This window comes from Protomyctophum parallelum, assembly GCF_964188405.1.
Source record: "Protomyctophum parallelum genome assembly, chromosome: 8".
Taxonomy (NCBI): domain Eukaryota; kingdom Metazoa; phylum Chordata; class Actinopteri; order Myctophiformes; family Myctophidae; genus Protomyctophum; species Protomyctophum parallelum.
Window position 1 is genome coordinate 5405486 of NC_139703.1, and position 17801 is coordinate 5423286.

The following is a 17801-nucleotide window of genomic DNA, read 5'->3' on the forward strand; positions in this document are numbered from 1 at the left end:
ATATGTACCTGGTGATAGCAGGACAACGATATGCACCTGGTGATAGCAGGACAACGATATGCACCTGGTGATAGCAGGACAACGATATGCACCTGGTGATAGCAGGACAATGATATGCACCTGGTGATAGCAGGACAATGATATGCACCTGGTGATAGCAGGACAACTATATGCACCTGGTGATAGCAGGACAACGATATGCACCTGGTGATAGCAGGACAATGATATGCACCTGGTGATAGCAGGACAACGATATGCACCTGGTGATAGCAGGACAATGATATGCACCTGGTGATAGCAGGACAACGATATGCACCTGGTGATAGCAGGACAATGATATGCACCTGGTGATAGCAGGACAATGATATGCACCTGGTGATAGCAGGACAATGATATGCACCTGGTGATAGCAGGACAATGATATGTACCTGGTGATAGCAGGACAACAATATGCACCTGGTGATAGCAGGTAGGGTTGGGTGACGATACGAATACATCGTCAATCGCGAATATACGAATACATCGTCAATCGCGAATATACGAATCCAATCGCCGAATATTTTTATTAGGCGATTTCTCGGGACGATTTAGCCTAGATAACCTGTAAAGTGTGAGCAACATGTGGATCAATTTGGCCCAGCAAAGTAGTAACAGCGGCCGGGTGGAAATCACCTCCTCCCGTTATAATGGTATGCTCCCACAGTCCCGACTCCCCGCACTCAGCACTGTCAGCAGCCAGCCTCGGGCACCGCCGCACGGCACTTACGGCAGCCTGGCTGGGAGCTGAGGGAGGCTGTAGCCTACATGTTGTTTAAGCTCCGGAGTCCAGACCCATGCAGTTTAATAATATACAGTCACAACAGAATGCACACTGCTGTCTCGTGTCTCATCACAATCCCAATGCGCCACCCGTGAGTGGCGGGGGGAAAATAAAAAAAACTGTCTACTAGTGTTAGTGTATAGGCACGGGGATCATTCATTAGCTTAGCGCTTAGCTTAGCGTGTAGCCAATACTGGTGCAACCCACTGATTGAACTTCATCTCCGCCTGTAATCTAAGTTATTTTTATTGACAACGTGAACGGACACCGACACCAGCGCTGCAAAAATAGACAGATCTACAAGCTCTCAACGCGTAGCGAACGGCACTGCAAAAACAGGCAGGACGCGACGCCTTGAGAGCCTGTGTGGATCAGCCCGGCTGCAGCAGCTTGTCGGCTCCGCTGCTCAGTGCTCCGCTCCGAGCCTCCGACGACCGGACCGGGGAGGGAAGGGAGCAAGTTACCCTGGCTGCGCTGCAGTCTGCAGAAACAGACTGATCTACAAGCTCTCAACGCCTAGCGAACGGAGCTGCGAAAACAGGCAGGACGCGGCGCCTTGAGAGCTTGTAGATCTGGCTTTTTTGCGACCTGCAGTGAGCTGTTCTCACTCTACTTTATGACACGAATACATCGTCAATCGGCGAATATTGGTCAGACGATTGGCGGTTGAAAAAAATTGGCATATCGCCCAACCTTAATAGCAGGACAATGATATGCACCTGGTGATAGCAGGACAATGATATGCACCTGGTGATAGCAGGACAACAATATGCACCTGGTGATAGCAGGACAATGATATGCACCTGGTGATAGCAGGACAATGATATGCACCTGGTGATAGCAGGACAACAATATGCACCTGGTGATAGCAGGACAATGATATGCACCTGGTGATAGCAGGACAACAATATGCACCTGGTGATAGCAGGACAACGATATGCACCTGGTGATAGCAGGACAACAATATGCACCTGGTGATAGCAGGACAATGATATGCACCTGGTGATAGCAGGACAACGATATGCACCTGGTGATAGCAGGACAACGATATGCACCTGGTGATAGCAGGACAATGATATGCACCTGGTGATAGCAGGACAACTATATGCACCTGGTGATAGCAGGACAACGATATGCACCTGGTGATAGCAGGACAATGATATGTGCCTGGTGATAGCAGGAAGCCACGAAGCTGTCATCTGCTCGGAAGATCGTAAGGGTGTCTGGTCATTCACAATATGGGACTCATGGTAAATGTATTCTAACAAATAATTAGAAAGAATAAGAAAACGGCAGGTTACAACACTTTTTTTCTTGTTTTTCTTCTTTGTAATTATTTGTTTGGTGTTTGTTTCGTGTTTATTGTCGTGATTTGTCACAACTCAAGTTGTTACTTTTTGAAATGTCTATGGGAAAATGTATTGGGAATCATTTCCTAGGCCTGGTGTCGTCATGAAAGCGGACGCTCTATTGTCCTACGCACCTGACACTAGCCTTCTGAGGTGTGCATCGGCCTTTTGCTATAAAAATTCTAAAATATCTTTCAAATATATTTGTCATAGCTATGGATTGGACTAAGCTGACTTCCAGTAGGGTTCATTCAGGTGACTGCGCAGCACAGGGCAAAAAAAGGAAGTGTTGGACTGACAGCCACTTTATTATATTCTACTGCTTTCCAGAGCTTCTGGATCACAGGCGGGTTGGCAGAAAGGTTTGGAAAGTTATGGAAGTTGACAAATCTGTCTCGAGATACTAGACAGAGAGAGAGAGAGAGAGAGAGAGAGAGAGAGAGGCTAGCTAGAGAGAGAGACAGACTAGAGAGAGGCAGACAGAGACAGACTAGAGAGAGAGAGCCAAGGACAGAGACAGACTAGGGTTAGAGAGAGACAGAGGCATACAGGCAGACACAAGAGCCAGAGAAAGAGAGAGAGACAGCTGTCACAGACTACACAGGTGCATTGGACGGACAGACGGACGGACACGCACACACACACGCACACAGAGCAGTGAGGAATGTGCTTGGTCAACATGCATGTGTTTTTAAGGCCATGTCAGAGCTACAGAGTGCTAAGAGTTAGCAGATGGAATCAAGCAGCTAGAGTCAAACCAGGCCAATGCACCCAGGAAAGGCAGCGCTGCGCTATGCAGGTCAACAATGAGCTGAAAACTATGTCAATAGCACTCTCACACCTCACTGGTGTGTGCCACATAGCTGCACAATGCACATCATGCAAATACAGTAATTACTGACTGAAATGTACATTAATGAATATATCAGTATTATGTATTACAGAAACGTAACAACATTAACAGGTTCCGTCCATCCGACGTGTCCACACATCATAAGCAATCCAACGACGGGTTGCAATGGCGTCTGTACACGTCCTAGCGCATCTTCAATGATATCAAACGAGAGAATAATATTCTACATTTTTTCCTTTTTTTAATTTTTGAGTGGGACTCCAAGGCCACCGTACGCTTCGCTCTTCGTTCATGTGCGGTCCCGATTACTTCCCGTTTACCACTGCAAAAATAATGCCTGGTATCTGCTATTAAAATCTAGGACACTCTCCATGTCGGATATACTAAGCGCTTCATTTCTGACTTCTCATCCGCCTCTCGTTCAAAATATGAACGCTTTGGATTATTTAGCAATATAATGGAAACGAGAGCAAGGTACAGGCACACACACACACACACACACACACACACACACACACACACACACACACACACACACACACACACACACACACACACTTTTATTGTTAATGAACAATCAATGGATTGTATTCCAGCTTGGATCAGGCAGAAGGGAAGTATGCAGTGTGGAGGCAGTGTGCAGACTCCACTCTACATATTTGTGTTCAGCACCTGTGGATGTTTTGTTGAGATGTGTGTGCTTCCCCTATTTCTGGCGTGTGTGTGCGCTCACATGCATGTGTGTGTGTGTGTGTGTCATGTCAGTAGAGATGAACAGTCAAGAGCACAAAACTGAGGTAGGGAAAAAAAACACACACACAAAGTCACATGTAGAAACACTGTGGCTCTTTGTAGCCTCAGTGTGTGTGTATGTGTATGTGTGTGTGTGTGTGTGTGTGTGTGTGTGTGCACAGTTTTTTGCTAACTGCGGGGAGAGGGAGAGGCTGCTCACTTACACCCCCCTCCCTCCCACACACACACACACACACACACACACACACACACACACACACACACACACACACACACACACACACACACACACACACACACACACACACACACACACACACACACACACACACACACACACACACACACACACACACACACACACACACACACACACACACACACACACAAAATGGTAGAGCCAGTTTAACTATTAGAGGTGCGTTCAGCAAAGTAAGCTATGCTGGAATTGTGTGTGTGTCTGTGTGTGTGTGTGTGTGTGTGTGTGTGTGCTTGTATAGCCCTGTCAAATTATGCTAAGGTATGTAACACAATTGGGGTTGCGCCCATGGCCCCATGTACAAATTACAGTAATGTCTGCCTGCCTTTCATATATCTGGAGATCCATTCACACTTGACATGTTCATTGCTGTGTCAATTTAATTTAGGATCCATCAAGCCAAGGCTTCAGACTTCAGACTGATGTACTGTGATGTGATGACTATATGATTGATCAGCTACTGATACTGCAAGGCTGTCAGGATGTCCCTGACATTAATACGCCTGATATTTTATAAACAGATGAAGCTGTATCTTCGATGAGATTTCCCAGTAACGTCTAGATAACTGTGTGTCATTGTGTAGAGACACGTAGACTAGAGGACTGTGTGTCATTGTGTAGAGACATAGACTAGAGAACTGTGTCCAGACAAACAGACTAGAGGACTGTGTCATTGTGTAGAGACATAGACTAGAGAACTGTGTCCAGACAAACAGACTAGAGGACTGTGTGTCATTGTGTAGAGACATAGACTATAGAACTGTGTCCAGACAAACAGACTAGAGGACTGTGTGTCATTGTGTAGAGACACGTAGACTAGAGGACTGTGTGTCATTGTGTAGAGACATAGACTATAGAACTGTGTCCAGACAAACAGACTAGAGGACTGTGTGTCATTGTGTAGAGACATAGACTAGAGAACTGTGTCCAGACAAACAGACTAGAGGACTGTGTGTCATTGTGTAGAGACATAGACTAGAGAACTGTGTCCAGACAAACAGATTAGAGGACTGTGTGTCCAGACATACAGACTCCACTAACTAGTTCTGACTGCTCTCTGTCTGTCTCTGATATCATATCAGATCATATTGCACCACGTTTATTATTGATCATATGGACATGTCAGTGTAAAAGCATAAGTCAGATTTTCAATTATTTAAGAAAAGAAGAAACAAAAAAGGTCCCTTTCTGCTTAAGTCATCTTCTAGGTGACCAAGTCATCTTCTAGGTGACCAAGTCATCTTCTAGGTGACCAAGTCATCTTCTAGGTGACTTAGGCAATCATGAGTAAAAAAATAGTTTTGCCCCGTCCAGTTTATGTGCCTTTATCTTATCTCTACTCCCACTGTTGTTCATCTTGCCTTATTGCCAATGTTGTCAGAATCAAAAAGTGGACATAAAAGCACTTTCACTTAAACTACCTCCCCCTGGCCAGCTGGGGCGCCTGATGGAGGGGAAAGGAACTGGTCGGAATAACGTGTTCCTTCCACGCGCTACGTCCGGCCGGGGAAACCCTTTCACCCCGTCAGGTGTAGAGAAGCAGCTTGGACTCCTCATGCATAGAAGGAAGCATGAGGTCAGTCCGCTGCCCCCCCCCCCCCCCCCCCCCCCCCAGGCTGGCAAAGGAAGTGTAGCGCCCAGGATTACATTAGATAAATGACAATGGGTGAAAAAATGGGTTACAAAATTGTGGGATAAAACATATTAAAAATAAATAAAAGCTCTTTCTGACGAAGTCATTTTGGAATGTAACAAGCATTCTGATAGGCTGAGGACACGCACAATGTAGCAGCAGTGTTAGGAGGGTAGAGTTAGGTAGAAATGAGAGAGACAGACAGACGAAAACCCAGACACTCAAATTAGAGACAGAGAGCTAGCTGTCACATTACACAGATGCATCACATTCAGACCGTAGGACGTGTGGAAACTATCTAATCCAACCGATGGATCCAGAGGACGTGTACACACGTCCTAGCACTTTTCATTGATATCAAACAATAAATAAAATTTCAGATTTAATTATTTTTTTGGTTGGCCTCTCCTTCTGCACCATACACCATACTTGCCGTTTCGCACATGCGCGCTGCTGTTCATTTCCTTGTTTACGTCTCAGAAAGAAAGGCTCGTAGCTCCTAATCTAGGGAGCTCTCCATGGTTTTGACCAGATGGGAATACAGTACTTCTGTCTTCATCATGGCTCTCGTTTAGAATATTAATGCTTCTACAGAGACATCGCGAGGTAAGCAAGCAACATTATGCCTCCCGGTTTTTGTACGGAACGGAAGGGGGGGTTTTCAGAGTAAAAGCTGCCATATTGTGTTAAAGCGCAAATAACATGCATTTTAAAACTGCTTTTAATATGTAATATAATATCATATTGTCTATGTCCCTCAAAGTTATTTCTAATGGTTTGAGCCTCAATCACCACTCTGATATAACCAGTCCTTGTCATTTCTTTCTGGACTTTAAAAGCCGTTTTAGCGTATAGATAAAACTAGGCTTGTTTCCATTCCATGCCAGCTTGGAAAATCAAGAATGGTGGACATTGTAAACAAAGTGGAAATGCAAATTTGGAACTGAAGACTAAAGAAGAGGAGGAATTATACAAAGTAGGGTGACATTGATGACATCACGATGATGTTCCTGAGAGCAATTTCCATTAAAGCACCTACAGTATATGATATGAAAGCCTGATTGTTCAAAATATTTGTGGGGATAGAAAACACATATGGGAGCCTCAAAGACACAAAAGAAATTGAAAAAGTTGAATTTGATGTTATAGGTCCTTTAAACTAAACGTAGACATATGAGTATGTGAGCGAACAAAAGGAAAAGCACAAAAGACAGAAACTAAGTTGATCTAGTGTGTGTGTGTGTGTGTGTGTGTGTGTGTGTGTGTGTGTGTGTGTGTGTGTGTGTGTGTGTGTGTGTGTGTGTGTGTGTGCATGCATGCGTGAGTGAGTGAGTGAGTGAGTGAGTGAGTGAGTGCGTACCTCTGGTACCAGTAGCCATGTCTGCTACTTTCTGAAAGGCATCTAGGAATGCTCCTGTCACCAAGATGGTGGCCCTGGACAAAACAAACACACAAACAGCATCATTTACTGTACATACAGTACACCTGGGATTAGGACTGCGACCGTTCATCTAAATAATAGGTTCCAAAAGTAAATAACCGATCTACAAGTCAACAGCTTGTAAATAGGACATTTTCAATGTTGTTTTACCTCCGTTGTGCGAAAAAAATGTCTAACATTAAGTGGTCAATCTGTTACGTTTCAGGATTCAAAAGCGGATCTACAAGCTTTGCGTGTTCTGAGCTTGCGGATGTGCTGTAGTACAGTGGGGTCCGGGGACCCCCAGGGGTCCTTGAGGGAGTTCCAGGGGGTTCCCAGCTAAATGAGTGTAATGAGTTTGCATGCTTTTTTGATAACAACATTTTTAACATTAGAGCTGATATTATGAATGGTGCTGCTGCTAGCTCAAACCTTCAAACAGCAGCTAATGGTCCCAGGGTAGATCTCTCCAGGGGGAGCCTATTATCTTTCTGCACAATTGATGAAGACGAACTCCGCAAAACCATATCACAGATGACATCATCCTACTGTTCATTGGATACAATTCCCACCACCTTTCTCAAAGAGGTCTTAGACAGTGTGATTGGAGATATCCTAAAAATTGTAAACAGCTCTCTACAATCAGGCGTCTTTCCAGACTCACTGAAGACTGCTGTAGTTAGGCCCCTACTCAAGAAGCACAATCTTGATCCCTCTGTTTTGGGTAACTATCGACCCATTTCAAATCTACCTTTTCTGGGCAAGGTTTTAGAAAAATGCATCTTTCATCAATTGGATGTGTTTCTACAGAACAATAATGTGCCTAACAAATTCCAATCTGGCTTTAGGAAAGGTCACAGCACAGAAACAGCACTTAGTAATGAATGATCTTAGGGTGTCTGCTGACAACATGTATCCGTTCTCTTACTTCTAGATCTAACGGCTGCATTTGACACGATTGATCATTACATTTTAATACAGCGTCTGGAGCACTGTATAGGCCTGTTTGGTATGGCCCTGTCCTGGTTTTCCTCCTACCTATCAAACAGAAGTTACTTTGTCAATCTAGCCGAGTTTGACTCAGACAAACACGACATCAGTTCTGGTATTCCACAGGGCTCAATTCTTGGCCCTCTGCTATTCTCCTTGTACATACTGCCATTGGGTGAACTCATTACCAATCACTAATCAATTTTCATTTCTATGCTGATGATACCCAACTATATCTTTCTGTGGCTCCAGATGATCCCTGTGCTTTAGACCCGCTGTTGACCTGTCTGTCTAGCATCAAATGTTGGATGAGTGAGAACTTTCTCAAGCTAAATGAGGATAAGACAGAAGTTCTCATAATCGGTTCTAGTGAGCAGAAAGAATCAATAATAAGCAGACTTGGCAACCTGACTGTAGAAAGTAACAGTACAGTAAAGAACCTGGGGTTCATTATTGATTCTGAATTGAATTTTAATTCAAACATTAATCATGTTACCAAGATTGCCTTTTTTCACCTTAGAAATATTGCACGAATCAGAGCCTATTTGTCTTTGGACGATGCAAAAACGCTAATCCATGCCTTTGTTTTTTCTCGGCTTGATTACTGCAATGCACTTTTTTCAGGACTGCCTAAGAAAACAACTGACAGATTACAACTTGTCCAAAATGCAGCAGCCAGAGTTTTAACTAGAACTAAGATGAGAGAACATATTACTCCAGTTTTGGCTTCACTGCAATGGCTTCCTACCTACATGACTGCCTGCCTAAATATGTCCCAAACCGCCCCCTAAGGTCTTCCACTGCTGGCCTGCTCGCTTTGCCTAAAGAAATGGCATCTAAAAAATACAGGGAAGCAGCTTTTTGCTTCTACGGGCCGTCGGCATGGAACAAGCTCCCACTGTACCTTCGTCAGGCAGCCTCTGTAGACATTTTTAAAGCACAGCTCAAGACCCACTTCTACAACATTGCTTTTAATTGATCTTTTATTTTTTGTTATTCATGTCCTCACTGTATTGCATATGCATTACTGCTTGTTTTTTAATGTCGTTGCCTTGCTTTTCTTTTTTTTCTCCATTGCTCTGTAAAGCACTTTGAGCTGCATTTCATGTCATGAAAGGTGCTATACAAATAAAGTTTTATTATTATTATTATTATTAAATGATAGTTTGGAACCAAATGGTTCCTTATGGGTCTGTAACTCTGAGAGTGTACAAATGAAACCATTTGTACACTCTCCCAGTCAGCGACAATATGTTCATGCTGGTTTGTTTGCTGTTGAGTGGAAACACAATGTTGCATGCATGAGAGGACCCCTGATACCATGCATGGACCCCTGATACCATGCATGGACCCCTGATACCATGCATGGACCTCTGATACCATGCATGGACCCCTGATACCATGCATGGACCCCTGATACCATGCATGGACCCCTGATACCATGCATGGACCCCTGATACCATGCATGGACCCCTGATACCATGCATGGACCCCTGATACCATGCATGGACCCCTGATACCATGCATGGACCTCTGATACCATGCATGGACCTCTGATACCATGCATGGACCCCTGATACCATGCATGGACCTCTGATACCATGCATGGACCTCTGATACCATGCATGGACCTCTGATACCATGCATGGACCTCTGATACCATGCATGGACCCCTGATACCATGCATGGACCTCTGATACCATGCATGGACCTCTGATACCATGCATGGACCTCTGATACCATGCATGGACCCCTGATACCATGCATGGACCCCTGATACCATGCATGGACCTCTGATACCATGCATGGACCTCTGATACCATGCATGGACCCCTGATACCATGCATGGACCTCTGATACCATGCATGGACCTCTGATACCATGCATGGACCTCTGATACCATGCATGGACCCCTGATACCATGCATGGACCTCTGATACCATGCATGGACCTCTGATACCATGCATGGACCTCTGATACCATGCATGGACCTCTGATACCATGCATGGACCCCTGATACCATGCATGGACCCCTGATACCATGCATGGACCCCTGATACCATGCATGGACCTCTGATACCATGCATGGACCTCTGATACCATGCATGGACCCCTGATACCATGCATGGACCCCTGATACCATGCATGGACCTCTGATACCATGCATGGACCTCTGATACCATGCATGGACCCCTGATACCATGCATGGACCTCTGATACCATGCATGGACCTCTGATACCATGCATGGACCTCTGATACCATGCATGAGGGGAACCCTGCTTCACATAAACGTGATGGAAACATGTCTGCTGTCATACAAAGGGATCAGCAGAGCCATACAGAGAAGCAGTTACACTCTGGAAACTGGAGCCGCACTGACACACACACACACACACACACACAATAAGTCCATTGTGTGTGTGTGTGTGTGTGTGTGTGTGTGTGTGTGTGTGTGTGTGTGTGTGTGTGTGTGTGTGTGTGTAGTCCTTTGTGAGTTTAGTCTACAATGTCCACTGCGGAAATACACACACCGTGAGACACACACACACACACACACACACACGCACGCGCGCACAGACACACGCACCTATTACCTGTGAAAACCTGACCTAGGGGATCATGTGACATCGCTGTCAATAGCACTGTGGGAGTGTGTGTGTGTGTGTGTGTGTGTGTGTGTGTGTGTGTGTGTGTGTGTGTGTGTGTGTGCGGTACAGATTGAGCTAATTGGAAATGGTCTTTCATGAAGAAAGTACATGCGGTGTCCTTACAACCAAACCTTTCTTTGTGCGCTCCAGACCGTGTGTACATCTCCACTCAGCTGCACAGTGCTCATGCTCAGGGGTGAAATTAACACCTAAACTAATTCAAATCATGAAGATGATTTGAATACGTATAGCTATTTATTATCTAATTCAGGGGTTCCCAAACTGTGGTGCGTGCACCCCTTGTGGTGCACGAACGACCTCTAGGGGGTGCGTTACAAGAAAAGGGTAACGGTGGTTTTATGGTGTCATTTAACACAAACGGCAAAATCCGGTAAACCACTGTTGTAAGGAGATGTATAGAGCAGCTGTGGGAGTATACAGCAGCTGCATGTCTCTCAGTGCAGTGACATTCTGTGATTTGCCATAATCATATAAAAAGAATTATAATTTTTGGCCAAATGCAACAAGACTTAGCTTTGGGGGGAGGTCAGAAGGTAACAAGGGGTTCAAAAAGGTTTGGGGACCACTGATCTAATTCATGATTCAGGTTTTCGTTCATAATATATATATATATATATATATATATATATTTACTTATGGCTAGAATAAAAAAGAACATGCATATAACATTTTAAATTATTTTTAAACGTATCGTTTGTTATAAACGTCAGAGATGTAGCTATGATGCTGCTGCATACTGATAATGGACTTTCATATAAAAAAACAACATTAAGCAGATAAGCATCCTGAATCATAGCCACGTTGATAACGTTTGTAATAAACCAAACCGCTTGCAAATCCGTCAAGATATCAGCGAGTTAAGATCATTTTTGTTTGAGCATTTCACACTATACACGAGTCTCTTTCTTAAAAATCGTCTGTCATAAGATCGTTGTGTTTACGATTGATTGCCTAGATTGATTACTAGGTATCACACCAGGATGCGATCCTGTGCTCTCATTGGCTGTAACACAGATCTTCTTGGGGTGTGGTCGGAACTCCGTTCATACTGTATGATGTCCAGTCTGCGACAGACCCATTCTAGACGAGAACCCCTTTTGGTATTTTAACTAAGCATTATGTTACGCTTTAGCTATTGGAAAATAGCAGATCTACAGGCTCATAGCGCGCCACTGAACTTGTAGGTCTGCTATTTTTGAAAAATTGTAAAAATCACAAATCTTTGAATATATATTCTTTCAGAGCAAACGTTTTTTTATTTCGACGTCAGGCCTAAATCCGTTAAACCTGCTAGATATTTAGAAACGCTCGGTAAGGCATCGGCGACTGGTATTATTGTGGCCGGATCGTCTCACAGCGCTTTAGACACAGCACAAGAAAAACCTGCCCGATGGGAGGGTTTTAAACCTGTGTGAGCACAGTCCGATGGAGGGTTTTAAACCTGTGTGAGCACAGCCCGATGGAGGGTTTTAAACCTGTGTGAGCACAGTAGGGCTGACCCAAAAAAATCGATTAATCGATGTTCAATCGATACGCACGGGAATCGTTTTAAATTTTGAATCGAATAGTCATTAAAAAAAAAGCGGACGCTTTTGGTCCGCGAGACGGCCCCATTTGGTCCGCGAGCCATGCTCGCGCCTCGCAGCACTGCAACACCTCCTCCCCTCTCCCCCTCACTCGTGGTAACAACAAGGAAGTCAACACAGCAGCCTGCAGTCATGCCGCCACAAAATAAATCTAAAGTGTGGTTGCATTTTAGAATATGCAAGGAGAACAAAGAACAAGTGGTGTACAGTGTCAACTATGTGACAAGAAATTGGCGTATCACATTACGGGATGGCCCAAGTGAGGCGAAAAATCCGTGTCGAAATTTCACGCATGGGACAGGGGAAAAAGCCCCTGACCTCCTAGGCTCCGAGGGACTTCCAGGCCAGCTAAATTGAGCCGCGGTCATCCGCACTTTTCTACCCCAAGAAAGAGCCTCGTCGGAAGGGTCTGAGAGCGGCGTAGACCGCGGCGCAAATTAGCGCGCCTGGAGCTCCAGGACTGGTTCTTTTTTTGGTGAGAGGTAATGCCTGTGTCAGGCAGTTGACTTGTTACGGTCGGATGTTTTATTAAGCCAAATTATTTGTGCGTCACTGCTTTCATGAAGGCTGCAACAGTTGTTGCTTCAATGCTTATCGTTTTAAATAAATGAGACCAATCCAAGCATGCCTTTCTCTCCGCTATTGTTTAAATCGCACCCCCCCCCCCCCCGTTGGGTTTCGAAGCGTCGAAGATCGAAACAAATTCATATCGAAGCGTCGATCATCAAAAACGTAATCGAAGGTCAGCCCTAGAGCACAGCCCGATGGAGGGTTTTAAACCTGTGTGAGCACAGCCCGATGGAGGGTTTTAAACCTGTGTGAGCACAGCCCGATGGAGGGTTTTAAACCTGTGTGAGCACAGCCCGGTCGAGGGTTTTGTCGGCGAGCGCCAAGAAAGGTCCTGGTCGGACAGCATAATCGGACGAAAATCTTGCAGTGTTTAGTAGCCCAGGCAGCCTGCTCTGTGTCAGACTAACTGTGTGTGACTGCAGGCGGTCAAAACACACACGTTATCACAATAAGTGCTCTACAGGGAAACACTGATTATACTGGAACAGCTACTGTCTCCACTGTGTGTGTGTGTGTGTGTGTGTGTGTGTGTGTGTGTGTGTGTGTGTGTGTGTGTGTGTGTGTGTGTGTGTGTGTGTGTGTGTGTGTGCAAGTGTATTACCTGAGATGTGACTGCAGTTTGGCTCCTTTGGTTACAAAATCCTCCCAGGCAGGATAGCTGGCCTACAGAGAACACACACACACATGAAATATTAATAACTCATCTATTACTCACACACATGAAATATTAATCTTGTCTATTGCACACACACACACACACACACACACACACACACACACACACACACACACACACACACCATTAAAGTTTAAACGATAAAGAATGAAAGCACATGATATTATCCTCACAGCTAAGGGAGCAGTACAAAACCCTAGATGAAATGATACACCCCATCTTTGACCAGTTCATGACCACGTCCACGACAATTCATTTCATAAATTGTATGTCACATTTCTAAACAGTCAAGGACCCCAAAATTAATTATGTTTTCGGACACAGACAGACATCTGAAAATATTTCCCCCCCCATACAAGATGTGTCCTCATGTGTCCTCAAATGTTCAATGCCAAAAAAACACAATTTAAATTTATTATGATCGTTTGCTTCATATAGGCTAGCACATTTCAACAAGGCAATTCAAACTGATTTGAATAAGAAAGAAAAATAAGCACATTATTCATGCACGCATCCGCCTGAGTGATGGGTGACGGCAGACTGCTGGGCGAGCGCTGGCACTTGGCATGGGTAAGACTGAAAGCTGTAGTAGTCAGTCAGTTTGTTCCAGATATGTGATGATACTAAAGACAAGACAAAAGACACACTGCAGACATCACAAGTAGATGTTGTGCTGCTTTCATTTTCAATGGCCAAATTTTTTTATCTGACACACATCTGACTCATCCTCCTCGTCTCTAATTAGTATACTTCAAGAGGATCACTGACTTGTTTTGATGTTATTTTTGGTGCACGCAGCCTTGTGTGTGTGTGTGCACGTGCGTGTGTGTGTGCGTCCGTGTGTGCGAGAGAGAGAGAGAGACTGAGTGTGTGTGTGCGTGCATGACAGAGATACACAGATAGAGAGAGATAGAGAGAGAGAGAGAGAGAGAGGGGGGGGGTACAAAATGAACACATCTAGCAAGATGACGTACTATATACAGTGACAGAAGGCTGACTGTGGGTGTGTGCATGTGTGTGTTACTATACTTGTGAGGACCAAATGTCCCCACGAGTATAGTAGAATATGAGAATTATTAATTAATATACATGCCATGGTGAGGACCATAGTCAGGCTGGGGTTAGGCTGAACTCATTGACTGCCTGTGTTTCTAGTGTAGAACAATCTGCCCACGCTGCCAGCCAATCCTTCAAGACCCACAGAATATTTAGATATTTGTAAACACCAAATATCTCAAAAGACAAGGAAGGCTCTACTTTCATGTGTATGATAGTGTGTGCATGCACGTGCGTGTATGCATGTGTGTGTGTGCGCGCACTGCGCGTGTGTGCAGTCACCTGGTGTGGCCTTCTAATCCTACAATATACAATAATAATCCTTACTTGTTAAGTTGTTCTACTGCCGAACACAGAGAGAGATGTGGGGGGAGAGAGAGAGAGAGAGAGAGAGGCATCTACACAAGCTCACAACGAGTTGCGAGCTTTATAGATCTGCTATTTCCACTAGTTAATGTTCCCTCCAAAATAACAATGTTAGGGTTCAAGACAAGTATAGCTAATTTATATGTATAGGTAAAAAAAAGAATCAAGTCTGTTGTGTATTCTCTTTAATCTGATTACAGTACGTTTCATCATCGACTCTCTCTTGCACATCTTTTTGATGTTTCTCACGCATTTTGTGTAATGGTGTAAAAGTAACTCTGTTTTTAGAAAGTACTGCACAAATAAGGTGTATTATTAGTATTGGAGTGGTTCTACTTCCACATTTCATATTTCACATTGCTTCGCCGTCATCTAGCATTGATGGATGGATAGGGTTAGCCAAGGGCTAGCCTGGGCTGAGAGAGAGAGACATACGGGGGGAGAGAGAGAGAGAGAAAGAGAGCGAGAGAAAGAGAGGAGGTATTTGAAAGGGGAAAGTAGATAAGGTAACATATCGTTGGGTGGAAACGTCATATGTCCAAAATGTGACTTTTCAGGATTCAAATCGAAAAGCATCAAAAGCAGCAGATCTACAAGCTAAAAAAATTGTCGCTTTGCGGCACATTTCGAGCTTGTACATCATCTGCTACTTTTGATCATTTCGTGTGACGCTGTAGAATGATCAAGTAGACCAGTGGACAGTGGTTCTCAACCAGTGGTCCTTGGGGGGGTCTGAGAGGCTAGATCTCATCAAATGGTGGTCTGTGGCTCAAATGCCGAATACATATGATTTTTTTTTTTTTTAAACCACTGCTGTAGTATGATCAAGTAGGACATCGATTTATGAAAAAAATACACACAACAAGTTAAAATATGTAGATAAGAGCTTTATGCCCAACTGCAAAGAAAAAGTAAAACAGGTTTGGGAGCTCAAGGCATGGGGCACAGCAGAGAGAGAGAGAGAGAGAGAGAGAGAGATAGAGAGATAGAATAGATAGATAGAATGTAGTGACTGTTTTGGTGGCTCTGCAGGTGGTGAGCTGTCTGACAAAATGGTGATCATTTCATTATATATGTTTTTTTCCAACCAGGATCTCGGTTTCATATGTCCTCCAAAGATCTTCAGCTTGTATCTGCTGTTTTTGAATAGCCATGTATAAATGGATAATGTGGTTAAAATTACACCCTGGAAGAAACCCCCCAGCCCCAGGACCCCAAGACTAGGGCTGGGGCGGTATGGGATTTTTATTACCGTGGTTATTGCCGGCCCCCATACCGCCGGTATGGCGGTTATTACCTTACCCTCCCCCCCCCCCCCTTTTTGGGGGGGAATAATAAGAGGGCTAATAAAAGTTACAGGTATGGTGTGTGCGATATTAATTGTGAGAATCATTAAAGGACCACTTTTGAACCTATCTTCATATAATAGGTCCTCACTAATAATCATGATAAAATGGCACGTTTTTTTCTACTCGGTCTGTGTCACATAGGAGGCCTAATCTAATTGAATATCCCTGCCATAAAGCATTACACTTGTTTACAAGAGGGTCCACCATTTTAAATTCATCATATCATTTTGTACACTATGCACTTCTATAAAGCCAAAAACAGGAAATCATCATAAAGGAGGTAAAAAGGGGGAAAACGTATACAGTGAGGGGGGAAAGGGGTGGGTGGAGTCAAGGGATTTACATCTTAATGACAGTTGGTAGGGCGTTCCACATTTTTGTGGCATAGGAATGAAATGAATTTAGGTGGACCCTCTTGTAAACAAGTGTCCACTCACAGTTAACAGTCTTTGTATTGAGTTGTGCTTGAAATGTAGTGTAATTCTGCAAACTGTTAATAAATATTTTAATCAATCAATCAATCCTTGTTTGTGCCGAATCTGGGTTGCACATGGTTTTTTGAACTCCCTCTGGTGTTGTTGTGTTGCTCGCATGATTAGACTGACTGAGCGTCACTGTTTATTATGATACACTTTTCATTTCATAAAAAAAAACAAAAAAAAAAACATAAAATAAAATAAAAAACGTTTATTTTTTTGTTTTTTTTTACCGCGGTAATGAACCCGATACCGCCGTATGCGTTACATACCGGCGGTATGGCGGTATTGCGGTTATTGCACCCAGCCCTACCCAGGACCCACCCTGGAAGAAACCCCCCAGCCCCAGGACAGGACCCACTTTTAGAACCACTGCATTACACCACGGACCCTCCATTTGACATACTTTTAACTAATATCTACACTGTGAAATCTACATTGAGTTGAATAACGCTGAGGTTTCATTTTGGACAACGTTGAGAACCAATGGTCTAAAAGATGGTCCGTGACCCACAGTGTGAACCACACCGTTTATGGTTAACGAAGAGAGAACACAGACAGACAGACAGACGGTATGTCACTCTAGTGTGATCTTGACCAGCTGTCTGCCATTAACACGCCAATCTGTCTGTCTTTCTATCTGTCTGACACCTCTGAGTCTGCACAGACAGTCCATCTGGGAAAGAGAGAGTGTGCGTGCGTGCGTGTGTGTTGGGAAAGGGGACATAAAACATACGAGATATGGTCTAATGATGAGAATATTTCATCATTTCAACCAGTGAGCTGAGCATTAGTATTCAGTCTGCTCGTTCCTTATTGAGACAGACAGGAGGAAATCTGAGAGACAGTGTAGGAGAGACAGGGACAGTAGGACAGCTGAGAGACAGACAGTGTAGCTGAGACAGGGACAGTAGGACAGCTGAGAGGGAAACAGTGTAGGAGAGACAGGGACAGTAGGACAGCTGAGAGACAGAC

The 17801-nt window shown here is 44.2% G+C and overlaps 1 protein-coding gene across 1 annotated transcript in view; it reads right to left on the minus strand.

Moving 5' to 3' along the window:
• Window positions 1–17801, minus strand: part of mtss1 (MTSS I-BAR domain containing 1) — a 76747-nt gene that overhangs the window by 36392 nt on the left and 22554 nt on the right. Inside the window, exons 2-3 of the mRNA XM_083770798.1 lie at window positions 13505–13566; window positions 7028–7101 (exon numbers count right to left, since the gene is read on the minus strand). Coding sequence (XP_083626924.1) covers window positions 7028–7101; window positions 13505–13566 — 136 coding nt within the window. The remainder of the gene's footprint in view (window positions 1–7027; window positions 7102–13504; window positions 13567–17801) is intronic.